The sequence below is a fragment of the Enoplosus armatus genome, chromosome 14 (genome assembly GCF_043641665.1).
Source record: "Enoplosus armatus isolate fEnoArm2 chromosome 14, fEnoArm2.hap1, whole genome shotgun sequence".
Lineage (NCBI taxonomy): Eukaryota > Metazoa > Chordata > Actinopteri > Centrarchiformes > Enoplosidae > Enoplosus > Enoplosus armatus.
The window spans coordinates 15,880,080-15,907,741 of record NC_092193.1 but is presented as its reverse complement, the minus strand read 5'-3'; the positions used below and the strand labels follow the sequence as shown (position 1 = coordinate 15,907,741).

The 27,662-nt window shown below is 41.3% G+C and overlaps 4 protein-coding genes across 7 annotated transcripts in view; 3 read left to right on the top strand and 1 right to left on the bottom strand.

The window, feature by feature from the left end:
- Positions 1 to 10,453, top strand: part of pde4ca (phosphodiesterase 4C, cAMP-specific a) — a 50,724-nt gene extending 40,271 nt beyond the window's left edge. For 3 of the 4 annotated variants that reach the window (XM_070918332.1, XM_070918330.1, XM_070918331.1), the window contains 12 exons: positions 377 to 450; positions 570 to 622; positions 1,188 to 1,300; positions 4,092 to 4,185; positions 4,489 to 4,661; positions 4,777 to 4,875; positions 5,069 to 5,233; positions 5,360 to 5,459; positions 5,633 to 5,787; positions 5,915 to 6,037; positions 6,532 to 6,714; positions 6,825 to 10,453. In XM_070918332.1, the coding sequence (XP_070774433.1) occupies positions 377 to 450; positions 570 to 622; positions 1,188 to 1,300; positions 4,092 to 4,185; positions 4,489 to 4,661; positions 4,777 to 4,875; positions 5,069 to 5,233; positions 5,360 to 5,459; positions 5,633 to 5,787; positions 5,915 to 6,037; positions 6,532 to 6,714; positions 6,825 to 7,325 (1,833 nt within the window). In that variant the 3' untranslated portion in view covers positions 7,326 to 10,453. Of the gene's footprint in view, positions 1 to 376; positions 451 to 569; positions 623 to 1,187; positions 1,301 to 3,676; positions 3,725 to 4,091; positions 4,186 to 4,488; positions 4,662 to 4,776; positions 4,876 to 5,068; positions 5,234 to 5,359; positions 5,460 to 5,632; positions 5,788 to 5,914; positions 6,038 to 6,531; positions 6,715 to 6,824 lie in introns of those variants that run through there. The other variant, XM_070918333.1, reaches the window with a different exon arrangement.
- A 1,200-nt stretch (positions 10,454 to 11,653) lies between these two features.
- On the top strand, positions 11,654 to 16,066 carry rab3aa (RAB3A, member RAS oncogene family, a). The gene is made up of 5 exons (XM_070918336.1): positions 11,654 to 11,705; positions 13,240 to 13,464; positions 14,703 to 14,821; positions 15,036 to 15,160; positions 15,876 to 16,066. Exons 2-5 carry the CDS (start codon positions 13,240 to 13,242, stop codon positions 16,064 to 16,066), a joined length of 660 nt encoding a protein of 219 aa, XP_070774437.1. The 5' UTR covers positions 11,654 to 11,705.
- A 2,743-nt stretch (positions 16,067 to 18,809) lies between these two features.
- Positions 18,810 to 20,752, bottom strand: LOC139296055 (transcription factor JunD-like). Its single transcript, XM_070918334.1, has one exon. The coding sequence runs from the start codon at positions 20,520 to 20,522 to the stop codon at positions 19,587 to 19,589; it is 936 nt and encodes a 311-aa protein (XP_070774435.1). The 5' UTR covers positions 20,523 to 20,752; the 3' UTR covers positions 18,810 to 19,586.
- Positions 20,753 to 22,970: 2,218 nt separating this feature from the next.
- Positions 22,971 to 25,700, top strand: LOC139296795 (pyroglutamyl-peptidase 1-like). The gene is made up of 5 exons (XM_070919310.1): positions 22,971 to 23,095; positions 23,604 to 23,656; positions 23,853 to 23,969; positions 24,112 to 24,344; positions 24,772 to 25,700. The coding sequence occupies exons 1-5, from the start codon at positions 23,065 to 23,067 to the stop codon at positions 24,983 to 24,985; spliced, it is 648 nt and encodes a 215-aa protein (XP_070775411.1). The 5' UTR covers positions 22,971 to 23,064; the 3' UTR covers positions 24,986 to 25,700.
- The last annotated feature ends 1,962 nt before the right edge of the window (positions 25,701 to 27,662 follow it).

Below are 27,662 nucleotides of genomic sequence, written 5' to 3'. Positions count from 1 at the left end.
TGATACGGCTGCTACATGGGTCAGGTTTGGACACCGGATACTCCGTGGGCTTTCTCTGTGTGCTGAGTCAGTGTTTGGCTACAGATGGAGTGACAGACATGACATAGAGGAGAGTCAGTGATGCCATCAAAACATCAGACAGGGAGAGGGGAATGCCTCCGCGTAGCACTTCAGCTTGAAGGATGAAAGCCACAGTATCTGGTTTCAAAGGCTCGTCAGCGATTCATATTAAGAAGCGCTTTTATTTCAAGATGAATCAAGTGAAGGCGTGTGCAAGTATTTAAGGCTATGAAAGAAGGGACATCTGTGGTTTCATTACATCACAAAAGTTATGTTTGTCATTCAGTACATTCAGTCTCTTGTTTCTATCTCATAGGTCCTCGCCAGCCTGAGGACAGTCCGAAGTAACTTTGCCGTCATAACCGGCCAGCAAGATCGCACAGCCAGCAAGTAGGTTTTTAGAAAATGTTCTTGGCTGCTTGATGAATCTTGTAGTGATCTCACCGTCACACCTGACAAATATTATCATGTTGTAGTTACAGTATGACTTTTGCTGTCTCTGTCTACAGGACGCGCTCCTCAGGCAGCAACCCACCATCCATGTGCAAGACCAGCCTCGCAGGTCGGTACTGGTATTTGAATGGGTTATTTACTAATCAATATCCCATTATCAACAGTGACCTCGGTCAGGAAGACAGAGGCAAGGACATTATCATGACTGAATCTGTAAATTTTAAAATCTGGGTTACTGATAACACATCACAGTGATGATAAATGTCATTCAGTGGTGGCGGGGAGTATTCAGATAGCACAATAGCACAATGTAAGAATACTCATTTAAAATCTTGCATTGAAAGTGTTTCTTGAGTAAAAGTATGTAACTATTATCAATAAAATGTACTTAAAGAATAAAAAGGTTATATATTAGATTATTAGATTATTATTATTAAAGATGCATTAGTATGTAGGCAGTATTTTACTGTTGTATGTACTTAAGTACAGTATTTGAGTAAATGTACTTACGTTCTACCTCTGATGAAATCTAACATTTATTTGTGATCAGAACAAGAAGAACATTAGGTTTACAGCCCATTTTAAGCTCCACTTTAACAATCTGTATCAGTATGTGAATGCTCTCTAGGAGTTGGATCCATCCCATAATGCTTTGCTGTGTTTATCTGGTACAGAGGAGCCTCACCAGCAGCTGGCCATAGAGACTCTAGATGAGCTGGACTGGTGTCTGGAACAACTGGAGACACTGAAGACTCGACACTCTGTCAGTGAGATGGCTTCCAACAAGGTACATTAACATAATACACAGCACTAACACATCACCAGCAGAATGATGAGCTGGGCTGTTAGACACTCGGGGGAGGCCACAGAGTGATACACTGAACGTACACACTGCCACAATGCTCAGGTTAACATTTAATACAGCCAGGTTTAGTGCAAGGTTGCGGTGCACTCACTCTAATCTGTACTGTGATTCACCCCCCTGAGGGATTTTATTAGTCATGTGCATCTTGTTCCCATTTTTAAGGTGGTCAGAATCCAACTCCATGAACACGGTACAGTACATGACCCTGAACTCATCGAGGTTGAACCAAGTACATTTTAAAGAATGTAGTAATATGAAAATATTTTAATGTTCATCACATTGAAAAAGTTAAACCTATTACAATAGATGCATCATTTAACCAAACTTCTCTCACACTACTGCAACTGCTGCGTCAGATGAGACCTTAATGGCCAAAGTTCAGCAATCAAATTCATTAAATTGAATTGGTGATTCCCTTTTGAGATAAAATATGTCAACATTTTTTATTAGAACAGATAATGAAATACCTGAGGCATCAGTTTCATTAATGGATCGTACTCTTTGGCAGCCCAAATTAGAGTGCGCTCCAAGTACGACACTAAGCCCGTGGATTGCGTGTGATGTACTGTAAGTACAGTTAACTTCCACTGATGGAAGAGGGGCTTACTCCATGAATGAGCAGGATGGTTTCACGCATGCACATAGAGACTAGATGCACAGACACACCCTTCCCCCCACTCATGTGCAGAAAAATGTGAATGAGGTAGTGGGAGCTGAAGATGAAACGGCATCCCCCCTCATGCATTCTTCCTCCATGTATCCCTGTCCTCTCCTCCTCCTTTTCTCAGACTGGAGCCCGGAGCTCATGTGATGCCATGATTAGACCGCCCCCACACGACATATGCATGCTCTTCATGCTAACACATACATGCACACGTCACATATACACATACTTCTTCCAATCACATACATGTACATTGCCCGCCTTGCCTCCCGTCACATATATATCCTGCTTGGATACATATACCATCACACGTGCTCACATGGCAGTGGCTGGACTTTCGTGTGAGGCAAAACCCCGACCCCCCACCCCCCATTGCTGCAGATCAGTCAATGAGCAGCTTCAGTCAGTGGGGAAGAATTATCCATGCTGGCACTTGGGAACGAAGGCAGGCACATGGGAGGACTTATTGAACGGTTTCATTTAAAGTCGATCTTTAATGACCCCTGAAAGTAAAGTGTCTTTGAGGAAGAGTGAAACCTCTCTGGACCATTGCAACATTTATGTTTGAATAGCTCCATTGAGGAAATGATCATTTAACCCCATTCAGAATGTTTTGCATAGCCACCAATGATTTGGTACTAAATATAAAAGCGAATAAACTGTGACTTCCTGTCATAACAAAACTTTAATAATTATCTCATAATATGCAATAAATAATAAAGACATGGTAAACTGTATTCAACAAATATAAAGTTGGGCTACCCAATTTAGAAGTATTAACTGCCGTACGGTCACCAAAATGTGTGCCACTGAAGCATTGTTCTGTTCAGTTTGGACTTATCTTCACACATCAACATATTATTTTCATTATGCTCATTATGCTTCATTATGCTAGGCAGCCTGCTGTGAGTGTATTTCTGTGTCAAAATATTTTAGTTATCTTCTGTTTAGGATCATATTCATGATAATGGTCAATGTACTCACATCTTTGCTGTACATGGTGTACTGTTTTTATTTTTGGCTACATGAATGAAATCCCCCCCATCCATTCAAAGCTTTTCCTTCATATCTTCTTCAAACTTGGTGCACATGGTGTGTCTCACAACCTCCGCCTCCAACACACTCAGCCCTACCTACTTTGTGCAGCTCCCACCCAATGAGGGCCATCTGACTCTCCCAACCGCTGCTGCAGCAGGCGCCTGATTGGCTGCTATTCTTAGGCATTTTTGGAAGGAGGCGGGGATTAGAGTACCTCGTTCTCCCTCTGTTTACACACATACAGGAGCAGGCAGTAACTGAGTGAATGAGGGAGAGTCGGGGGGAACGATGGAGTGTGGCTTCTCTGCCTTGCATCCTTGCATCCCACAGCATTCCCACAGCTATGCTTCCACTCCCTTGTTCTCCCATGGACCTCTGAATAGTTTCTTTTCCCCGTCTGCTCAGCTCCAACTGATCAAAGCTTCCACAGCACTAACCAGTGGACTGACTGCTTGCAGTGGATTTTGCTCAGGCAAGCAGTATAGGAGCACAAAGTGTCCCTGCTGCCTGTTTCTCTGTCGAACAGGAGGACGACCAGACAACTCAGCTCTCTCGCTCAGTTTTATTTTTGCTCCCATGCTTGACTTTGCGCTGAAATGCCAGAAGTGAGTTATTTCATCTCGGTGTCGTGGATGTTCATTCAGGTAAGGAGAGACGAGGGCTGAACCGGGTGGGAGGGGATGAGGCTGCTGGAGGCTCACATGTTGCTCGTTTTGTGAAAGAGTGTGAAGAAGTGAACAACCGGTGGTTGAGATGCGACAGCAGAGCGTGTGTTTGGGCGCAGGCTACTACTCACAAAATCAGCCATGCATTTCTCTGTGTCCAATCATTAGCTCCTGCACTATGTGTGACGTGAGACACACACAAAAACACATGCGAATGCTGTGGTTGGTGTAGCCGTTCTGGGTATATTTATGGTTGTCTGTGTTTAGATGAGTTTCTCTCTGTAAGCAAAAAGTGTGTTTGATTTAACTCATGGATGCTTGTGTGTGTGTGTGTGTTTGTCTATAGTTCAAGAGGATGCTCAACCGAGAGCTCACCCAGCTGTCAGAAACCAGCCGTTCAGGGAACCAGGTGTCTGAGTTCATCTCTAGCACCTTCCTAGGTAAAATACCTTCACTTTGTATAATCCACAAACTGTATCATATATACCTTTTCGATCTATATTACTAGTTGCATGTTAGTTATAAGTGTAAGATGGAAAATGATAACAACATATATAAAGATGTTAAAGCTCATCTCTTGAGCTCCCCTGAATATGAGAAGTAGGATATTAAAATTAAAAACAGCAGAGTGCAATGGGAAGCTATGGTATAGCTATAGTGTAGTGTTTCTATATGTTTCTATGCTATAGTGTTTCTAATGTGACCGCTAAGAGTGTTGAATTTTGTCTGTCTCCATCTGACAGAGAAGCAACATGACATGGACATCATGTCTCCCCCCACCAAGGAGAAGGACAAGAAGAAGCAGCCCATGTCCCAGATCAGCGGTGTGAAGAAGGCCACCCACAGCCCCAGCCTCGCCCCCTCCACCATACCTCGCTTTGGGGTCAGCGCCAGCCAGGAAGGACTCCTGGCCAGGGTATGAGGACTAGTTCAAAACTTGTTTGTTCAAATCACTCTGCTTTTTTTTTATATGTTCCCCCGTGTCTGGTATGTTGTAGTGATACATATTTGTGCTTCTTGTCCACTGGCAGGAGTTGGAGGACATAAACAGATGGGGTATTGACATCTTTAAGGTCTCTGAGTATTCTGGGAATCGCCCACTGACGGTTACCATGTACACCATCTTCCAGGTAACACATCGCAACATGCATTTGTACTTGTCCTTTATTGCATAACCTCAAATGTTTGGAACAGTAAATGAATGAACCAGACAGTAAATGAATGAATGAAACAATGACCTGACAAACAAATTGTAATAAATGATTGATCTGTACCTGGACTGACCCACTGTCTGATGTGTTCTGTCTCTCTCCTGTGCTGTAGGAGCGTGACCTGCTGAAGTCCTTCAAGATTCCAGCGGACACTTTCATCACCTTCATGATGACTTTGGAGGATCATTACCATGCTGACGTGGCCTACCACAACAACATCCACGCTGCAGACGTGGTCCAGTCCACGCATGTCTTACTGTCCACACCTGCTCTGGAGGTAGACAATCGCTTTAATTCATCCAAGTGGAGGAGCAGATACAAACTTCATCATTATTAAATCTAAAAAACAAAACAATGAAATCACACACATATTGACAGTTCCTGTCTTCTCCTGTTGTCCCAGGCCGTGTTTACTGATCTGGAGATCCTCGCCGCTCTGTTTGCCAGCGCCATTCATGATGTGGATCACCCTGGAGTTTCCAATCAGTTCCTCATCATCACCAGTGAGTTTGCACAGCTCCACAGGGATTATGCTGAGTGTATTTAACTATGTGGATGAGTTGCCCGTGTACACATGTCTGTGTAGAAATGTGTTTCTGCATACATTTGTTTTCCATTCAGGTGGTTTGCAGTGCTGTCTGTAAACTTTTTATTTTTTGCTCCCCCCCCCCCCCAGACTCAGAGCTGGCCCTGATGTACAATGACTCGTCTGTGTTGGAGAATCACCACCTGGCTGTTGGCTTTAAGCTTCTGCAGGAAGACAACTGTGACATCTTCCAGAACCTCAGCAAAAAGCAGAGACAGTCACTGCGCAAAATGGTCATTGATATGGTAAGACACCTCGGTGGGAAGAGTGTAGACTGTTTCTTCCTCAATTCAGGATTGGCCTTTGCCTTATAGACATAGCAATGTAACACTGTGCAAATCAATGTTTTGAATGTAATCGCTTCACCCACAGGTGCTGGCCACAGATATGTCTAAACACATGAACCTACTGGCAGACCTGAAAACCATGGTGGAGACCAAGAAAGTCACCAGTCTAGGAGTCCTACTGCTGGACAACTACTCAGATCGCATACAGGTGAGAAGCGTTTTTCCATTTATTCATTGTTAGTGCAGCACTTTATGTTAACAAGGAATAAGTGTAATGTGACACCATCGTACAGCAGCTACTGAGACAAAGTTACAACATGGTGAAGATTGCTGCTAAAGAGCCAGATGTTTCCCTCAGGAGTTGGTCGAAACCAAAACAGAACTAAATGAAGAGTGAATATTGGACTTAAATCAATCAGGTGGCCAGAAACACTCCAAATCAATGCTAATGTTGCTCTGTGTCTGCTGCATGTCTAAATAGGCAACTGAATGCTAACAGTTCTCCTACAACCACTTCACAAGGTGTTTACAGCTTTTTCTGCTGTCCCCAAGTGACCAAGTTAAATACCTCACAGTATTAAGATTGCCGAGATATCAATACATCTGAGTTCAAGGTGGAACAAAACAACTAAAAAAGCAAAAGAATCCATCCGTCCATCCATTTAAATTGGATATTTTCAAACTGTTCTTTTGTCCCCACAGGTCCTTCAGAACATGGTGCACTGTGCAGACCTGAGCAACCCCACCAAGCCTCTTGAGCTGTACCGGCAGTGGACAGACCGCATCATGGTGGAGTTTTTCTCCCAGGGGGACAGGGAGAGAGATAAGGGCATGGAGATCAGCCCCATGTGTGACAAACAAAATGCCTCAATAGAGAAGAACCAGGTACAGAACAGAAGCTGCAGCACTTGATTCATGAAATCTACTGTAACTGACTCAAAGAAAAAGAAAAATCCCTGTTTAGATTTAAACCACTTCCTGCTTCTCTCTTTCAGGTGGGTTTCATTGACTACATTGTTCATCCTCTGTGGGAGACATGGGCCGACCTTGTCCACCCAGATGCACAGGAGATCCTGGACACGCTGGAGGATAACAGAGAGTGGTACCAGAGCATGATCCCCCGCAGCCCCTCACCCAACCCAGAGGGCCAGGAGGAGGGAGCCGTCGCCGGGGAAGCCTCAGCACTTGGTGGCGGCTCCACTTCGGCCGACAAGTTCCAGTTTGAGCTGACCTTGGAAGAAGAAGGAGAGTCTGATACAGAGAGTCCACCTGAGGAAGAGGAGGGCTACAGCGGCAGCAGGGGGCCTGAACTCTCCAGGACTGATTCTGGCAGCGGATTGGATGCAGTGTCTGCTATGACTCACCTGCTCCCCAGAAAGCTTACTACTGATTCAGGCAGGACGTTTTCTTTAGACTCTGAGAAAGACATGGCAGAAGACAGAGAGACAGATGAGGAAGGCGTCTCTGGGGTACCACGCTTCAGACTCGGCACATAGCACCAGTCGAGAGTTGTATTTCTGTTGGCCTTTTTTGTTTATTTTTCGTGATTTCGGTGCCTCGCCCTCTGTCACTCGCCTTCTCCCACTCCAACCAAACACCACCACCTCTGGTTTCCGCGGACAGGGTGACAGCAAGCCTCGGGGTGGGGAGTACAGGAGTGCGGGTGGGTGTGTAAAGAAAGTCTGCAGTTTTACACAGCAGTCACTTGCACTGGAGAGAGACAAACAGACGGAGTCACTGTTCCAGTAAAGGACAGGAAACCAAGTTTCTGACCAGTCCTTTGTGTTCTGTGTCTTTCACTCAGACATACTGTGGATTAAGCTCTACACAGACAATGAGAAGTTAAAAACAACTTCCCTTTAACCAGCCAACCCAAGGTCTACTACAACAAATGACTGTCTTCCTCTTTTGGAGTATTTGTGAAGAAAGTGAGGAAGTGATGAATGGACGTGAAAACACGACATAGTCTTGTAAGACATCTTGCCAAACTTGCAATTTACAGGGACAATGCTGTTTTGCCTGCCTTTTTAGTTTTTTGTTAGTTTGTTCATTGTCTTTTATTTAGGTCCACACACAGTGAAATACAGTAAAGCAGACTTCAAAGCAGTGTAAGCAGACTAATGGCAGAAAGAAGCTATGCATTATTTTATGCAGGAAACTTTAAATGTAGCAGACATTTTGAGTGACTCTATCATTATTATGGGATACGTAGCACCCCTTTCAGCCGGTGTTGCACAGCCCATTTCATTGTGTTCAGCAGGCAGTTTGTTTTGGTAGAAGAATATTATTATGATGCAGTGGCTGGCAGTACATATTATTTTGAGATTTTCAGTTGTTTCAGGCATACTATTTCCATTTTTGTAATCCTAAACTATGATATTGTCCGCGACAAAACTGAGCCAGGGTCAGTGTAGTGTGATACAGTCAAGGAATTGCATCCAAAGCAATGTTTGCTGTGTACATGGCGCCCCCCAGTGTTGACAAATGGAACTGAAGCTCTGGCTTTGCAGGCAAAGGATTTGCAAGGTTTTGCATAGGCCTATATGGAAAATACATTCAAAACGTATTTAAATGTAGGGCTACCCAAAATATCAGTTGTGTCTCAGTTTCGTTGCTCTTTTGGTTGTTTTTGTTGGATTTTTTTTTTTTTTATTTCAAGTCACTTTTTTTTTGCATTCTTAATATTTGGCACCAATTTTATCAGTTTGCCTTCAAGTTTAGCACTTTACAGTTCCGTTCATAGCTAGCCCTCATTGTGGTTTTTAAGGGCTTGAACCAAAACATGAACGCATCGGAGGCTGTTGACTGCGAAACAGTTTGCCACTGGCTGTCAAGCAACCAGCACAAACGTCTTGCAAAGAACTAACCGCTACAGCACAGATACCAACGCATTAAACTATCCATTCAAATCCATTATCGCTACGACATAATGTGTCAAACACAGCGTCCACCTACTGAAACACAGTTTTTGGTAACATCCACTTGCATAAATTACAAGGCTGACAAGGACAGTGGATTAGAAGGGTTGCAAAGAAGGATGTTAGCTTCATTGTAACTATAAAAACATCCAGGAGGTTACCAAGAGACAGTTTCCTGTGCCAGAATGTTTTTCATCTTTTTTCTCTCATTGATCAATATTTCGCTCTTCACACAGGGACATAGTCAATGACAAAACAAGTGCCAAGCAAGCATGACACAACCCGTACTGTAATTTCCATTTTGCCACTGGCTACTTTCCATCAGTGACTGATAAAGTTGGTTGATTGTAGCACCCTGTGTGCCAATCTGACCCCAGTGTCTCTGTTCCTTTTTCTTTTTTCTAACTCCTGTTCAAACAGTAACTGACACTGATATTGTCTTAAAACAGTGATGTGTTTTTTCTGTGTGTGTGAGTGAATGACTGGGTTGACTTTTTTGATGTATTTGCTAAGAAAAAACCAAAGCACTTTGTATGGTACTTTTACAGTTCTGCACTTCCAGTACAGTTGAACATGTATAACGTGACTGTTTCACTGTTTTTCTGTTGGCAAATGGTCTGGTGGTTGAGTTGAATTGCACGGGCTGGACCACTACAGCTCTTAAAGGTTGGATGTTGGAGGGACTGAAGTTGGTTTTGTTGACGTTTTTTATTATTTACTGTACAAAAAAAATGTGTTTTGTTGAAATGCATGACATTGGCTGCAGGATTCAAAGAATATGAAGAGCATGTAGAGTACTTACAAAACTTAGCCTGTGGAGAAACCTGTTTTATTTTATTACCATGAAACAGACTAAATCATGTTTTAACGCATGAACAAGCTGAACGGTTTTGGGTTTTTTTGGGGGGGGGTTTGACGCCTTATTTTAGAACTTGGGATTTTTTTCTGGTCATTGATGTGTTCACTGACATGCTGGAGTAAAAACATGTGCAATCCTTTCTGTAGCCATAAACAGCACCAAACAGACCACCACTCAAGGATGCCTTCAACACTAAGGACTATTTAACAACAGCTCAACCAGCACAACGTGCAAAGATTCACTGTGTTTCTCTGCGTGTCTAATTGTTTAATTTTGTACATTTTCCTCACAGTGCTTCATGTACAGTTTATTTATTATTTCTATGTTACCTGTCAGAAACGATGGAACAGTAGACTGTGTTTTAGTCCAAGGTTTAGTGCTTACGTGTATCTTGATGTGTGAGAAAGTCAAACAGGACAGATTTCAAACTATTACTCAGCTAACCCTAACTCCTTCTCATTTCTTTCTTTATGTCTGCAAATAACATTATACATACGCAAAAATACTCACTTTCATGTTTTTCTTGGTATGAAAATAGTTGAGTGACAGATTTCCGTCTGGGTTTTCTGAAACATCTCTCCTCTCCTGTCTTCCTCTGTTTCCACTGATCTGGTCAGATCACGTGTTCATGAAGGATCTTACAGTAAGTTTGCTGATCTGAGACTCATTTAGTCATACAGCCTCAAGTCATCCTAGATCAGTGTTTCTGTTCGTAGAGATTTTATGAATAAGGGTCATGAACTCTGCAGCTTTGACAATCCAAACTCTGCTGTTTAACTGCGGGTGTGTTAGCCCTCTCTCCAACTAGAACTGTATGCCTTGCCAATAAAGGAAAAACTCTTCACTCTTTGATGTCTTGTTCTCTGCTTTTATGAGGAAACTACATCATGAAACATAACTAAAAAATAGTAAAGAAGAATAATGTGTTTGAATAAGTGTATATTTTCATTCTGATTAATATCCAAACTTACATGGCATCCAATAACAAGCAACAGAATCTTTTTCTTCTTATCTGTGATATTAAGTAACTATTGATCACAGTTATTACACATACTGTTAATCTCTTAACAAGCAGCTGCCTGCTGATGGGTCAGTCATTACAAACTCTTATTTATTGTTTATTATTGTTGAAATCCTCATAACTTTATTTTAACTTCATTTTTAAATCCTGGTTTCTGAAGACCAAATATGTCAGGCTAAATTTTGGAGTAATGTGTATAAAATATGCAAAAGGTACCATAGCCATAATAAATATGGACTCTTGTGGTTTGAGTATTTCACCAAGCATCTTATAACTTCAATGAAGAGCCGGAACAAGATTATACACAATATAAAGTATATGATACTGTCATACAGTGTGGAATAAGGTGATAGGCTACTTAAGTAAATGTAATATAAAAAGGTAATACACATGTTCAATAGTGGTGGGCTTGAGTATTTCCATTTTATGCTACTTTATACTTGTACTCAACTACAGTTCATAAGGAAATCTTGTACTTTTTACTCAATTACATTTATTTGACAGCTGCAGTTGTTAGGTACTTACATAATTAAGATTTTACATACAAAACACATAATGAGTTTATAAAATACAATGCACTGTTATAGATTAAACTACCCAAATAATATAAAATACTTAAAATTGTCTTCACCTCGACCAACTATAACGTTAAATGCTGCTAACACGTTTATGCATCTGTTGATATGATAATGATGATGATAATTAATCTGAAAGGGATCATTCTTCATATAGAGTAGCTTTACTTTTGATACTTTAATTATATTTTGCTGATGATACCTCTAAAACATTCTCAACAACATTTACTTACCGCTACTACATTTACTATTCATTCCTACCAATAATACTGAATTAAAACCTCTAAATAATTTCTAGAATGGGTGGGGGCGGGGCTATATGGGAATGAGTGGACCCTCTTCTCTGATTGGCCAGCTGTCCTGCCAATCATCCTTACACTCTGTTTGTACCCGCTTATGCCGGGGCTGTCAATCAGGAGGCGCACGAGCTACTGCAGGTGCAAAGCTGGGCATTGGGCTAGGCGCTGCTGCTGCGAAGCCGAGGATAAAACAGACATTTCGTGGTAAACCCTGCGCTTATTTGTCATTGCGGGGTCGTGTTAAGTCTAACAGCTGCAACAGATGGCATGTGGAGTATTTATCGCTTGTCATATTCTGGATTTAGACTGTAAATTTAGTCGTAAATAAGGAAGAGTAACCTTCATTTGACATAGCTGGGATGCTTAGCTAGCTCCTGCTGCCACTTTTAAATACTGGTAACGGTTTGCTGTGTTAGCATTAAATGCTAGCCTAATTGCATGTATTTTCATGGGTTAAAAACTGCATTTTATCTGTATTGCTTTCACGTCTTTAACAATCGTTTGCGCTTTATTTTAGGTGGTAAGTAATGTATAAAAAAACATCTTGTACTTTATTTTCTAGGGTTTTCAAGCTAACGTGAACCAGACTGTCAATTTCAGGAAGCTACTAGCAAGCTAACGCCAGATAAGCCCTGCTTTGGATAGGGGATGTGGTTTAGGCCGTTTAAATTGAGAGCATGTTGTGTTCAGAAAGACTCAGAGGGCATTACAGGCGTTGACAGTTTGTAGTTTACTACAAGGCAAATTGCGGCTAACCATATGGTCATTCATAATTGGCTGGCTAGCGTAGCTTCCACGGTGGTTCCCTGTCCTGCTGGATGGGAAAGGATAGTCAGTTTAGCTGATGCTTAGCCAGCTAAGCCCTGGTACTTCCGTCCTCTTATCTTTCGTGGGGCGGAGGTGTGCATTCCTTGTCCGACCAGTATTATTGACATGAAGCTGAAACACTCAAGGCTGTGTGTGGATGTTGGCTGGTTGTATTGACACAGCCTCTTGGCGAAACGGCTGCATCATTTTATTCCCTGATAAAGTTATGAGACTGTTTGGGAACCATATGGCGTGTAACCCGACCTCGTAAAGCAGACAGTACTGACATTATTTAACTCCACCACGTGCTTAATGGTATACATAAGGCTGTTCTACATTGGTATATAAATCCAGATGAATTTCCTCTTGTCTGCCTGGAGAATGAGGATGACAAATATCTCTAATGTCTCTATTCTCTAAAATATGTCTAATGGTATCCTTCACAGGAGTTAGTTGAAACATTTTTGTAGACCACTTGAAACAAACTCAGTATGAATAATACAAAATTATGCAAACTAATTGAAAAAGGGTGTGTTAATCTGTCACGGGTTGAACAGTGATGTTTTATAAAATGGATTTTATAAAATATGTTGTTCATTTTGACCTTTTATCTGCACCAAACATGAAATGTTTCAGCCAGTGGCAGAGGAGTGCTGGAGGTGGACACAATGTCATGAATACAGTACCTACACAATCTGATGGAACCAAATACAACAGCTCTTCTTTTGTACATTTATATAATGTTTTGTTTTTGCAGACACTGTCAGAGTGGCTTTGATTCAACACTGATTATTTTTATGACTGTAGTTTGTGGTGTTGTTGTATTGGGTTATATTGTAAGGTGTTTCTATTACAGGTTCTGTAAATAATAACAAACTGTTTCCTCAAGCTAATTCCTTGTGACTGATATTTGATTTCAATCCTTGCATAGATGGCATCTGCAAATGCCACATACGGGCAGAAGGAGTCCTCGGACCAGAACTTTGATTACATGTTTAAAATCCTCATCATTGGCAACAGCAGTGTAGGAAAGACTTCCTTCCTTTTCCGCTATGCGGACGACTCATTCACACCAGCATTTGTCAGCACGGTGGGCATCGACTTCAAGGTCAAGACCATCTACAGGAACGACAAGAGGATAAAGCTGCAGATCTGGGTGAGGAAGTGAACGCGTACATGCACGCAGATGTGCTAAGGTGGTCAGCTGCAGTCTAGTGGTTCCCACTGTCCTGAACTGTGTTATCTATAATCAGGTACCACTGAAGAAGTAAGGGTGTAACAGGTGGAGAGTGGCCACACATGTATTTTACATTACATAATTACTACAGATGTCGCCATCGATCCAATCTGATATTTATATTTCTCTCCATAATACAGCAATGCAGTGCACACTCGTAAAAGTGTAAAATAGGCTTACAGTATAATTAGAAAAACGGTTGTGTCTGACGGCTGAATTGCTATGAACTAAGAAAATACAGCCTGCACTACTCCTTTTCTTTTAATGGTAGACCTGTTGTGTGGCAGAAAGGTTGGCACAGGATTCAAGCAGTCTTAATACTCAAATACAAATGCAGGTTTCAACAGCAGTGACATCCCTGATACAGTATTACACATTATCGAGTAATCTGCTGATTATTGTGCTGATTATTATGCCTTGTTTTGTCTGACCAACAGTCTGAAATCCCAACAATGTTCAGTTTACAATGATAGAAAACACTGAAAAGCAGAAAATCCTCACATTGGCGAAGCTGCAACCAGATCCTTTTCAAAATTCTTTAAGATTATTTTTCTGTTGATCCACTAATTGATTAATCAAGTAATTGTTTCAGCTCTACAGTAATTGTAATTCAACAAGCCTGCAAAAAACTAATTAATCAGAATTAAGGGAAATTTCCTTACTACCTGCAGATCATCTTTAATAAGAATGTTTTTCATGCTGCCCCATCACACCTAGGACTGAAGCGTCTCTATTATGTATCTTTAATGATTACCAGCTGTTGAACCGGCCTCTCCAATCCCCAGAATTAATTAATTAATCTTCTGTGTAGTGGCAATACCCTTGAAGTGTACTTAACATGAGCCATAAAGCCTGCCCCTAGGACCAATGCCTTATTACATGCAACACCAGAGGAATACCTAATGGCCATGGGAGTTTGGCTGAATGTTAAACCAGGAGGAAATCAGGAGGCACATGCACATAAATGCGTGTCAATGATCTGCACAAAAAGAGAAAAAATGGAAACTTTGTCATGGGACCATGAGTGTACAGGTGTTTTTTTTTTTTTTCCAAGTATGTTTTCATCTTAATGTTAAACATGTCCTGCTTTGTCAATAATAAATACTCAAAAATAATTCTCTATTAAAAATCATGGTGTTTGTGTGTATTCTTTTTAGGACACTGCTGGTCAGGAGCGCTACAGGACAATCACCACAGCTTACTACAGGGGAGCCATGGGCTTCATCCTCATGTACGACATCACCAACGAGGAGTCCTTTAACGCTGTTCAAGACTGGTGAGGGACGCATGTCTGTGTGTATGACGCTTTTGCTTTGTTAAACTGCATGTTTGCACAACCGGAAGTAATGTAGGTCAAACTTGAACCAGAAAGTAACGAAGCAGAATAGATGTTTAGAGGTTTAAATTTTAATATTCACCTTTGTTTTCTGGTGCTGGTGAGATTCAGTCAGTCACTACAGCTGAACACCCTGCAATGTATCTGCTAACAGGTCGACCCAGATCAAGACATACTCATGGGACAATGCTCAGGTCCTCTTGGTGGGGAACAAGTGTGATATGGAGGATGAACGAGTGGTGGCTGCAGAGAGAGGCCGGCAGCTGTCAGAACAGCTGGGTAAGTCAACTGGTCAGATAAAGACTAGATGTCTCTGTTGTTTGTCCACTATTGGTGTTTATCATCCTCTCCTGGGAGCTTTAGTGAAAATGTAATGTTATCATGAACTATAAAGTTCTGATGATGTATAAATGATGCATCTAAAAATTAGTAAAATGCATAAAGGGTTATGTTTGGACAGTTGGATTTTTATTCAACGCTGTGTTCATCTCTTTTTGATGTTCTTTTCTGTATTTGTCGTTCTGTATGCCATCATGATTAGACTTAGTCTAGTAAGTAACTGTCAAAAATGTGTTAGTTTTCAGAGAAATCTGATGAACAGCATTTTCAGTCTTCATACGGAAACTTGCAGAGGCACAAAGTTATTTGCTTTTTTTAGACAAGCTAGGTGTTATTTTCCACGCTTCCTGTTGAAACATGTAACATTAAAAGATGTTTGAGGAGTGATCTGAGTGGTCAGATTGAGTCATTGCATCACAAGTAATTTGACTGTAATTAGACTTAATTTCAAACCACATATGAAAGAGGTTTAAGTATGATCTGAAGAGATAGATTTGGATGTTTTCAAGGCGTATGAATGGATTTCATTTAGAAATACTTACATAAATCTGATATGGATGGAATGATTAATGAGGTGGATTAACTGAATAAGCTTCACATTGGCACAGTAAGTGTACTCATGGCCATTTTCTGCCTCTGTCACCCCTCCTGACAGGTTTCGAGTACTTTGAAGCGAGTGCTAAAGATAACATTAACGTGAAGCAGACCTTCGAGCGGCTGGTGGACATCATCTGCGAGAGGATGACAGAGAGTCTGGACAACAACGACCCGACCATCACCGGAGCTAAACAGGGGCCACAGCTCAACGAGCAGCCACAGAGGTCTCATCAGGATTGTGCTTGCTAAACATGACCACACACACACACACACACACACACACACACACACACACACACACACACACACACACACACACACACAGTCTGCTGTCCTAAAATCCACACACCTTTTTTCAGTTTGTCTCTTACTTTCTTTTTCTGTCACACAAATATATTCCACACAAACACTGCCATACAGAGACACACAACCTGGCTGCTTACATTCTCCACCCCTCTCACTGCACCAACAGCTCCGTCCACATGAGCCGGTTCTCCCCAAAGATTTGGCGTTTTTTTAGAAATATTATCTTAAAGTTTGTGTTTTCAGTAATACAGAGATTATGTGCTAATGCTAACTTAGTCAGAGGGGTGAAGAACATTTAACAGAGGAACAATCCCAAGTTGTCTTTCTTTCTTACTTATTATTAGTGATGTGTCTGCTATTGGGTTTTACTCTAAAAGGCTGTGAAGGAGGAATATTGGAGGGATCCTCCAGCTCCCACTCAGCATTACAATTATTTGCAACTGTTTCACTTTTAGTCCCATTGAAAATATGTTTGTTGCTGTGGATAGAGTGTTTTTTATTTATCGTTTTGAGATGGTGGGTTTGGTTTTGAGCATGTGAAATCACCTTCCCAGTGTTGTTATTGAGTTTCTACAGATAATTGCAGTCCAAGTTTGATGTCCAAATGGGGTCATTTGAAAGTTTGCTTTTCTTTTAAGGAATGAACGTAAAAATTGCAAAAGTTATGCATATCAGTTTGCTAGTCAAGTTATCGTTGTTATTGTATATCTTTGGCCCCTTCCCAGATTACTTTTTGTTTTCTTCTTCTAGTGACATTGGATGGTTGGCCAGTGTACGGAGCTGCATAGATTTTAGATTCTTTGTCTTTGTTTTTTTTTACTTTTTGTTACTATTTTTTAAGACATACGACGATACAATATTGAAAAGGGTATGGGATGTCTTTTACCTCCATGGAGAAGAGTGTATAAATGTTTAAAAGTCAACAGATATGCATTTTAAAATGCATACATAATAAATGAATATATATATATATATATATATATATATATATTTAATTAATATGTTATACAATAATGATGATTTAGGATATTGGATTCCTACCTGTGCTTTAGTGAGAAGTGCATGTTGATGTTTTTAACCAACTGGTTGACTGGATGGTTATTTGTATGAGCTGAGCCCGTCTGTCCTACAGTTTCAGTACTTGGAGGTACCAAATGCAGCGAAAGGTTTCACTTGTGAAGCCCGCGGCCCCTTTTCATTGTATTAACTTTCATTCACTACGTACAATGTGCAACATGCACTCACTAGAAAAGCATGTGAATCAGCGTGAGCACTGGGATACCACAGATCTGCCATCCTTATCAACTCCCAGAAAGTCTCTTGTGTCACGTTAGATGATATTTACATCTTTACTTTTGGGGGGAACATGATGTTTTTAAGCATGTTTAAATGTCGAATTGTGAGTTTTATTTCTCTCTCTGATGCTAAGGTTTTTGGGATTTGTCTGCTTGTGTATACAGTACAAAACCTTCTGTATGTCATGCATTCACAGATAACTTATTTATTTTGTATTACTTTATTTATTTTTGAGATGATATTATTCCAAGATTATGCATTGCAATCTGCACTCTACATTTTTAAAGAGATGTTCAATAGTATTCATTTGCTTCAACTGTCCCAGCTTTTAAATGAAAATGTATTTGTGTTTACAGGAAAATTAAACATTCCAGCGTAACAATCTCTTCTCATGTCAGCGCGGCTTTGCTGGGAAGTTTGTTTGTCTTTTGATATCAGTAATGTAACTTTTAAGACTCTGTAGAGTAAAAGCAGACTGTTCTCACAGAGCAATAGCAGTTCTTTCTCTCCACACCCAAATATCAGCAACATGCAACCCTGCTGAAGGATTGTAATATGCGTATTGTACGTGGGTGTGTGAATGTACAGTTTGTATAAAGGCTGTATAATTGTTCTTTCCAAAGAGATCTCGACGATACATTTAGAGCCAAAAAGAGCGCCTGTGTGTTAGACGTGTGTTAGACTTGCACTAACAAACTTGTCTGGGAGTGTTTTCCTACTCTGAGCAGTAGCTTCAAAAAGGGAGAATGTTTGGGAAGTAAACTGAATACTCTGAACACTTCATTAAAATAGTGATTCTTACTGCATTGGTTCACTTTTGATTTTTGTTACATTATTTATTGTGTTTTGCTACAGCTGTAAACTTGCCGGTGACTTAGGAACACGTATCGATTCTTTTCAACTCTCCTCCTCCTCCTCTTCCTCCCTCCCTGTCATAAAATAACCCTTGTAAATAGGAATTTTCTGCCCGTCAGGTATTAGTTGTGTGAATTGTGCTGTAATTCTGTAATGCCAGATTTGCTAAAATGAGGAATCAATAAACAAATTCTAAAAGCTGGAGTCTTGTGTTCGTTCAACAGTTATTCCCAACTGTCAGTGATTTACAGGAAATGTACATGTGATGTTTCAGAAATGAAAAATGAAGTTTAATTGTGCCCAGCAGAGGGCACAATACTGCAATAATGTCTTGTTTTCTACCCTCAGAGTTGTTTGACCATCTATGGTTTGGTTCGGCTTCTCCACTGCACTTAATACAACACCCACGGTGTCAACTGTATAAGAGGAGATCATTGTAAAGGTATGAATTTATATATTATTCTCACAAATGTTCATTCTAACTATAACAAAGTAAAGCAGAGCCTCCCATCAGTAAGAAACGGAACACACTGGCTTTAATAATGTAGTGAATTTAATAAATGTCAGGTAGAGACTTTAAAGTCCATTACACATGGATACATAGGGTTTCTCAGCACGTACACATACATTCATGGAAGTGGCGACTGAAGAACTACACAGCAGCCACCACAATGAAAAATACAATGGTTACTGTACACTAAAGCGACAAGACATGCAGTGTTCATTTTTGCAACAACAAAAAAAAAGAACAAAAAGTAAGACCATATGTAAAATAAGAAATGTTTCAGTAAATAAAATATATATTTGTCATTGCTAAGTGCTTGTAAACAAGTAAGGCATTATATTACACGGTGGATGACAGCACTTGGTGACACCCTGGTGTTTGGTTGCACTCTTGTTGAGATTGTCCAGCTTACACACACTTAAATACTATCCTACACCAGTCCACTGGATAGCAGTTTGCTACATGGCTTCCCCCCAAAAAACAGGGCAACAAAAAAGTCTGTTTGCTGCACAACACTGCCAGATTTTCAGGAATCAGGAGAGGCTGCAGCCCATATACCTGCTGCTTGGTTAACTGGTCATTTTCCAGTACACTTGCAGCTCTCCTCAAGCTTCATCTGTACACAGTGCAGTGCACATGTCTGTTACAGGCTTTATCTGGAGGGTGCATTTACAATGGCCTCATATCAAGTCTCTGATAAGGATTCTAGGTTACAAAAGGCAAATGTCCCTCATAGCACAGGCCTGCGTCCTCAGAGCATATTTAGAGCTGTAGAAAAGAATCCATGAAGAGCACCATTACTTGGATTTAGTAAGCCTGAACCTGGTTTGGCAAAAGCTGGCATCCGCTGCTGACATGGTTCATCACCTTCTGCTTCAGCTGGGCCACTTGCTCCCTGAGGACGCTGGCTGTGGAGGCCAGCTCGGTATTCTGCGTTTTCAGGCTCTTGACCTTGTCCTCCAGCCGAGAGATCCGCTCCAGTTTTCTTTTGCGGCATTTGGAGGCGGCTATCCTGTTCCGCAGCTTTTTCCTCTCCGCCTTGATGCGCTCCTGGTTGTCCATGTCAATGGGAGACAGAGGGGGGCTGTCCCCGAAGCTCTGCATGTCTGGCACCGTCTGAGGCTCGTCCTTCACCAAATTGGCAGACTGGAGTCGTGACAGAGCGGCAGCAGCGGCCGCCTGTTGCTGCGCGCTGGCCAGATGAGACGGAGGCGGCGGGAAGGGGATGGTGTCCGTGGAGTAGTTGATGGAGGTGGCTCCGAGCGGACTGGCCGCATAGCCGTTCAAAGTAGTGTATACAGGGAGGTCTGATGTCTGGAGCCCGGCGGACCCGACTGCGTTGGATGATCCCAGTAGCTCCAGTCTATCCACGGAGACGCACCCCGCCTCGCTCAGCTGGTTCTGCTTGTGAAGATCCTCCAGTGCCTTGACGAAACCCTCCGCGAACTCCTGCTCGTCACTGGCCGACTTCGGGTAGAGGAACTGGGAGGCCGGGTTGACGGTGGTGACCAGACCGTTTGACTGGATAATAAGGCGCTCCAGGTCCGGAGAGGTTAGTTTCAAGAGTCCCAAGTCTGGGGAGTTGAGAAGTCCGTCTGTGTCCCGGAGCGGGTTTGATTTGAGCTCGGAGTTCTGGTCGTCCAGGTTCAGATTAATGTCCTTCTTCATCATCGTGCTCTGGGAGTAGATGCTGGGGACCCTCGGAGTATTCACCACGGTGCCTGGGTAGAGGGTTGTTTCCATTCTACACCCTCACATGAGGGAGTGTTGAGCGTTACGCATTGACGACTGTTGAACGGTCAAATCCAAACATGAGGAAGTCAGCTGATCCTTATTTCTACGTGGCCCCGTTTCCTTATCCCCCTTCTTGTGTATCAGTCCCTCTATCAGTCGACCAGTTGTGCCTGAGGGGCTCTGATGTCTCTCTCCTGCGCGCGGACGATATTGTCTTTTCCCTATGGCACGACTGCTATGCGCAGCGCCAGACCTCGCTCGCTTTCTAGCCCTAAAAATTCCATTATGTCACTCCAGAGCGCGGAGATTGGCCCAAAATGACGTTGGTTTCCGGTTCAATTTGAATAAGGGGCCGAGCCGGTCTTTATTGCCATGGAGACTTTAGGTAAACTACAAACAGTGCAATGCATTGTGGTTTGATGTCATAGCATAAAAAAGCTCAGGGTCGCCAAAAGAGAGCAGAGACTGGGCGGGGAAGGTGTAAGAGGCGAAGGCCAAGGGAAGGAAGAACAGAGGAGCAGGCCTTACAGAAAATATCCCTACAGCTCAGGCTGAGACGCTTTTAAAAGACTTTAGATAATGTAAGATTTGATTCTACATAAGCATGAACATACAAGTTATAGTGTAATCTTTTACTATTCCATGAAATGAGACTCTACAGGATCCTTGCAGTTCTCAGACTGGAACATAATAGAATAGAATAGAATAGAATAGAATAGTATAGGAGGAGCCGGACAAAATAGAATTCTAATTTGGTCTTTAAATATGTGTTCAAGTTCAAACTGAATTAAAATTTAATTCCAATCCATCAGATTTACAACACTAACCGTGGCAACACATCTTGTTCCAGCTCTTTGAGGATCAATGGTCACATTCAACCCTCACACCAGAACCACGAGAGAGGCCTGAAATGAGGTGTTACAACATCTCAAAGAGTTTCTGGGAAAACTGAGCATGAACTAGAAAAGGGAAGGAAACAGTGACAGTAGAATGAGGACACCATGTGTTTTTCTGTGATTGAAAGTAGCATGTGGAAATGTTAATGTTCTGACATGTCCATCAGAGGCTGCTGAAATACAAACATGCTGTGTTTTCATGGTTTTAATGGCTGTGGCTGGCAGATCTTGAGCTATTCTTAGATCCAATTTCTTCCAAAATAGGTGCACATTTTAGTAATCATAACAATGAAACATATTTCATTGTTTTTTTAACCAAATGAATAAATACATTAATAAAATTAATATTTATTTATTATATAGAGCTGAACATTACAGAATAGAATAGAGTAGAAAGTATACAGTATATAAGGCACTGAGTCTGTCTCTGTGCTGGGAACTACAGTACAACATTGTTATTCCGCCCATACACAGTGAGGACGTCAGCAGACTGTCTGCATCAGCACCACGGAGCAGAGAGGGCATCATTAGTTTCCATGGCAACACTGACAGAGCAAGTGACGCAGGCGAGCTAGAGAGAGAAAGGTGAATGGGTTGAGGGAAGAAGGAGAGGCTGTTAGCGACTGCAGTGCAGGTTGTGAAGGTGGTCGGCGGAGGTGTTACAGTGTGTGTGTGTGTGTGTGTGAGTGAGTGGGATGTGGTTCAGAGGCAGAAATCTATGTTGAGTCTGTAACTGAAGAGGTGCTGGCATGAATGAAAGAAAAAAAATCTCCACCCTATGGAGAGCATATTATCTCCACAATGCCAGTTCGGAGCCACACAGGGTGCAGTGTCCAGAATGTGTGAGTCATTTCACAACCCAAGGGTGTGGACCGCAGAGTGCACCGAGAATGAAAAAAAAAAAGAGCTGTTCCTGTGAGGCGTTGTTATATTGGCCCTGCCTTCATGACAAAAAACTGGAGGGGGAAAAATGTTTGTCCTCTACACTCAGGTAATGGAGTGAGACTGTGTAAGATACAATCTCCCCTCCCTCAGCCACAGAAGTGTCCTTTGACTTTAAGTCTCTTGGGAGAAGATAACATGTTCAGCAACGCCTCTCTCTCTTACAGTGCATACATTCACACCTGGGAGCTGCCCAGTGAAACGTTCATTCAATGGGCTGTCTCAACAGTTCTTTTTGGTGGAGGGACGGTTGTTTTTTTATTCACTTTCACTGGCCACTCACAAGATGACTCTCCTAACCTTTAATCTGTGAATGCAGTGCAGATGCTTGGTTTTCAGTTTCAGCACACACACATGGCTTGAATTACATTCTATTGCACTAAAACACACGAATTAAATGGATCAGTTTCCATTTTCTCCATTCTGCTTTCCAAAACTGTCCTGTGGTGCAGGAACCCCCCCCCCCCCCCCACACACACACACTTATTAGTGTTGTTTTAAAATGAATCGTTACAGGATGAAATGCTTTGGAGGGATGCATGCCCAAACAGTAGATGGCAGTATGATCCATCCAGATTTGGTGTGTCACTTCCTTTCAGCTCTGAGCCAGAAGAAGACAGCAGCAAGCGCAGACAATCCTGGGGTCCTTGTTTGGGATATTTGATCCCCTTCTTATACATCTATGACAACTCCTGTCATAACAACTGCGGATAATGGCCAATAAGAAGAAAGTAATAGTAACAGGTGAGAGGTTGTGATTTGTCACAGAGAGACAAATGTGCCTTAAATGATTTGTTTATTGTCACCACGGTGCTGTTACAGCTGTTAGAGTTTTCCACTTGTGTCTGTGTTGCACAGTTTATCTGGTTAATTTAAATGGTTGTGCTTATATTATAAATATGTAATGATACTGCTTTCAAAACTAATGTACTACAGAGAATAATGTTTTCTGCAGGAGAGGAAGGTTTTGTCTGATGGTGTAGATAAGGAAACAAATGAATGATACTAAATTGAATCTTTTTTTTGTAACACAAAACTCCTCAACTGCTCAACTGAGAGAAAGAAATGCTTTTGTGTCTCTGCTGTGCATCACGTGCCACCACTAGAATTAATGTTTAACTTGATGCAATCTTTAGACTTTGAATTAAGAGAGTCCTTTTTTGCATTCACCCTTATCACTTCTCTCCATGACAGATAAGCATCCTCGCTGAGTTTTTTATTTACTTAGCTGCACTGTGTATCATTGCTGCAGGTTTTGAGCCTTTTGGGGAGCATGCAGTGAACTCCAGCTGGGTGGCAGTGCAGGTAATCAGGTTGTCCATATTTAACAGTTAGGGACTTTGGTGAAAGGTGTTTTGGTGTTGCCTACATATGGTATTGAAATAGGGAGTTTTTCCTCACCCGATTAAGGGATTGTCATTTCATTTCATTATTTATTGTGGGCCTGTAAAGCCCTTTAAGACTGCAATTAAGGGCTATATATATATATGCTTTCTCACAGGAACTGGAGCGATTGGGGCTGGGTGAAGCAGTGGACCTTCATGTGTGTGAGGTGCCCGTTGAATACCAGGCTGTTCAGAGCCTACTGCCATCTCTGTGGAAAGAGCACCAGCCACAGGTATTCAAGAAAATACACAATACTGTACATAAATATGTTTCCATCATACAGTACATGAAATGCTGCTAAAATCCATCAATCAGTCAACAAAAAAAAACAACTAACCTCTGCCGCCTCTGTCTTTTGGGGTCCTGCGGTCCAGTTAGTGGTCCATGTCGGTGTTTCTGGGTTAGCCACCACCGTCACTCTGGAGCAGTGTGGCCACAACAAAGGTTACAAGCGCACGGACAACTGCAGCTTCTGCCCAGCTTCCCAGTGTTGCATTGAGAAAGGCCCAGACTGCATACGCTCAGTCCTGGACATGGATACGGTCTGCAAAAGGGTCAATGACTCTGGCCTCGGGGTCACTCTTTCTGTATCTAAGGATGCTGGAAGGTCAGTGATGTTGTTTACACATGCACACACTCTAGAGGAAAAGCAAAGCTGTTACTAATATCATTAATGATGGCTCCGTATATCACTTGTTGCCATTGTTATTTTGTATACAGGAAAATATATTTAAAAAATGACAACATGATTGTTTACAACCAGCCAACTAAACATTACATCGCTTCCATTTTCAAGCCTGTTCTGAATAAGGCCATGAGACCATAGATTTAGGAGTTTGGTCTGACACGACAAAATATATAAAGGTCTGTTTATTTAAGATTAAAGATACAATATGTGTGTTGTCTTCTGTTTTTTGGTCTGAGGAATTTGGTTTAAGTAAAATGTCTATCAACATCTTCCACTCATAAATATCCATGAAAGTGATAATACAAACTCTACATAAAGTAACACCCATCCTTTGGCTTCCTGGCAGGTATCTGTGTGACTACACCTACTACACCTCTCTGCACCTGGGGCAGGGTTGCTCGGCCTTCATCCACGTGCCTCCACTAGGAAAACCCTACAGCAGCCAGGACCTGGGTAGAGCTCTTCAGGCCGCCGTGCAGGAGATGCTGAAACTGCTGGAACTGGATGACAAACACAACGAGCACTGCAATCACAAGCATCAACACCAGCATGACCACTGATGACCGTCTGAAAATGAATTAATCTCAACATGAATTTCCCATTTGTTGTCGAGAACAGGAACTCATGTCTGAATTTGGTGCTTTTAACTGTAACATCAGGTCTAATTGTAAGCCATGTGTTGAATCTTACAGTTATTGAAAGTTTTACAAGTTTGTGTTGAAAACAGCACCCTGACTGCAGCATCTGTTTATTGTAGACCTGGTCTGGGTCTTTGCATGTGTATGCAGGACTCTCTGCAATTCTGCCTCTGATCTTCCATAAGACTGTGAAAATAGATGTCAACTCAACAACAATTATGGACATATTAACAGTGTATTAGGTGAAAAGGAGGATGTATAGGACTATATTGACATAGAATCAGAAGTACTAACAAGGTAGTAGCTGAAACCACAAGTTATATATGGTGACACACTTTTACCGTTACACTAACTTGCATTACACCAACTTTTTAAGCCACATCCTTCCCCCGCCACCTGTGAGTCTGTCCTCTCACTGCTTCGAAGTATTTCAGTCTGCCAAGTCATCTCTTGGTATGATTTGGTTGTTGTCTTGGAGTTATGATGTCATTCCCTTGTGTTGCTTGTATTTGCACCAGAGAAATGTGATGACTTTGAAATGACGAGAACCTGAAGAAAATCTAAAGATTCACACTTAAAATGATTTGGTTATCTCAGGGAATATATTGTAACATGTAATAAATATTAAGCAATGTGATTCATTTAATGTGTCTGTCCTACGTATGCAGTGCAGCTGTGCGAGGCAAGCCGGCTTAAAGCTGTGTATAATTAAAACACTCCACACAGACTTATGTTTTATTTGTCCGTAATCTCCTATGGTGTGAAGATTTTGACCCATAGTAGCTGCACAATAATAAATACTATTATATTATATATGTTGCCATAAGGGTTAACAATTCACAGGGCAGATTTATTTTAGTGTGCTAAGTGATTTGATAATTAAAATGATGAGTGCAGTATTATTGATAGTACTCTAAATGGCTATATGGCAACATCATCACTTGCATTCTGTTTATATTTTTCTTTCTTTCATTTGTGTCTCAGGACTGTACGAAGTAAATGAAGCAGCTTCAAGGTCTCGGTTGTTTTTTTTCTAGACAATACTATACATCATATAAAAACATGAAAATATATATCTTACAGAACACATAGTCTGAGTAGTCTGAACAACTTTTTTATACTTTGAATAAATACTTTGACATTTTTTTTTCAGACAATGTTTTCGTTTAACTCTCAAAAACTAAAAATGATTGCTTATAATGGGCTGTTTATATTCAGAAATATAATTAAAATAATTATTTTAAGGGTTAGTATCAGTGAATAATCCTAAGAGACACTACATTCACCTGTCTGGTATTCATATTTTAAACATGCATGCAAATGTTATTTGACTTTATGTGTTACACAGAGAACCACACCCATGAACTGTCAACAACCGAAGAAGAAAAAATGTACAAGTCAGCTTTTAACCTGCCAAAGCATTTTATGATCTGTTGTCACAGAGTGACTTGGTGAACATTGTGTACTTTGAGACTCAAAGTATGAAATGCTGGTATTGCCCTTTTAAGTTAAATGTCTGAAGTCAGTAGTTCAGGATTCTCACCAAGTATGGCACCTGAACACTAAAGTTAAGGCCCAGTAGATGAATAAAGACTTGTGGCGTGGCCATAGTCGAGATATACCTGAAAATTCTGGGCGAGGCAAAAACATTCAAAGATTAAGGTGATTTCAGATAGATTAAGATGGGAAGACCAATAGTTTCCTAACATACTGAGAATCTTTCTGACATGAGATGTAAAACATAAGCTGCTTGCAACCTGCATAGGAAACTATCCACTGCTCTGTCATGTGTAGAGTTCCAATTAATTATTGAATACTTTATTTACTTTCAGATTCCTTTGGCGCTGGGCGTAGTTCATCATGGTTCAACAGACCTGCTGAACTTGTTCTGACCTGACAGATCTGTACAGGACAGAGAGAAAGGATCATGACGTTAGTAGAACATTAAAAAGATACTGAAGTCTGCTTGAGCAAGATCAAGAACTGTATTTATCTTATGTCTCAGAGTAGGACATTGGTCCTAACTGGTTCTGACTGATGCACATTTACTCCTACTTTTTAGCACAGGAGTGAAAGCATTTTACTGTATCACCTCTCTTAACACAGGAAAGTTACTGGATTTAGGAGAGCCTCAGAGCAGTTGATTTCTGATTTCTGAGCAGACAAATGAGGACAATGTTCCAGTTGTGGACATAAAATAAAACTTTCAATTTAAAACAACAATGTTCCTCAAAGTTACCGACTGTTTAATTTAAGTATTAGGTCAAAAATGACCTAAAAACCAGCCATCGTTGGCACATTGAATCTATAGGATTACCTGCTTCTTATAAATAAATAATAAGATTCAGAATGGTTCAGTGGGTGCAGAGCTGGACAAGGGTATGATGTGCAGCAGATATCTAGTGTTTATCAGATGTTGTTAGGGCTTTTTCAGGGGGCCCACATTTTCTAGTCCCAGCGTATAAGGAAGTATTTTGATCACTAATGCCCAGGCTGTTTAAAACCCATACAGTTCTTTAAATGTGCATTATTTACAGTGATTCTTACACATATTTACTATGTGTACAAAGAGAAAATGAATAGTCTACTGTCCATCTTA

Excerpts from the sequence above, each read along its gene's own strand:
- rab3aa (XM_070918336.1), top strand. The coding sequence starts at position 13,240 with ATGGCATCTGCAAATGCCACATACGGGCAGAAGGAGTCCTCGGACCAG. Across the intron at positions 13,465-14,702 it reads GGATAAAGCTGCAGATCTGG|GACACTGCTGGTCAGGAGCG; the intron begins GTGAGGAAGTGA and ends TATTCTTTTTAG. Across the intron at positions 14,822-15,035 it reads TTTAACGCTGTTCAAGACTG|GTCGACCCAGATCAAGACAT; the intron begins GTGAGGGACGCA and ends ATCTGCTAACAG.
- LOC139296055 (XM_070918334.1), bottom strand. The coding sequence starts at position 20,522 with ATGGAAACAACCCTCTACCCAGGCACCGTGGTGAATACTCCGAGGGTC.
- LOC139296795 (XM_070919310.1), top strand. The coding sequence starts at position 23,065 with ATGGCCAATAAGAAGAAAGTAATAGTAACAG. Across the intron at positions 23,970-24,111 it reads GGAAAGAGCACCAGCCACAG|TTAGTGGTCCATGTCGGTGT; the intron begins GTATTCAAGAAA and ends CCTGCGGTCCAG. Across the intron at positions 24,345-24,771 it reads GTATCTAAGGATGCTGGAAG|GTATCTGTGTGACTACACCT; the intron begins GTCAGTGATGTT and ends GCTTCCTGGCAG.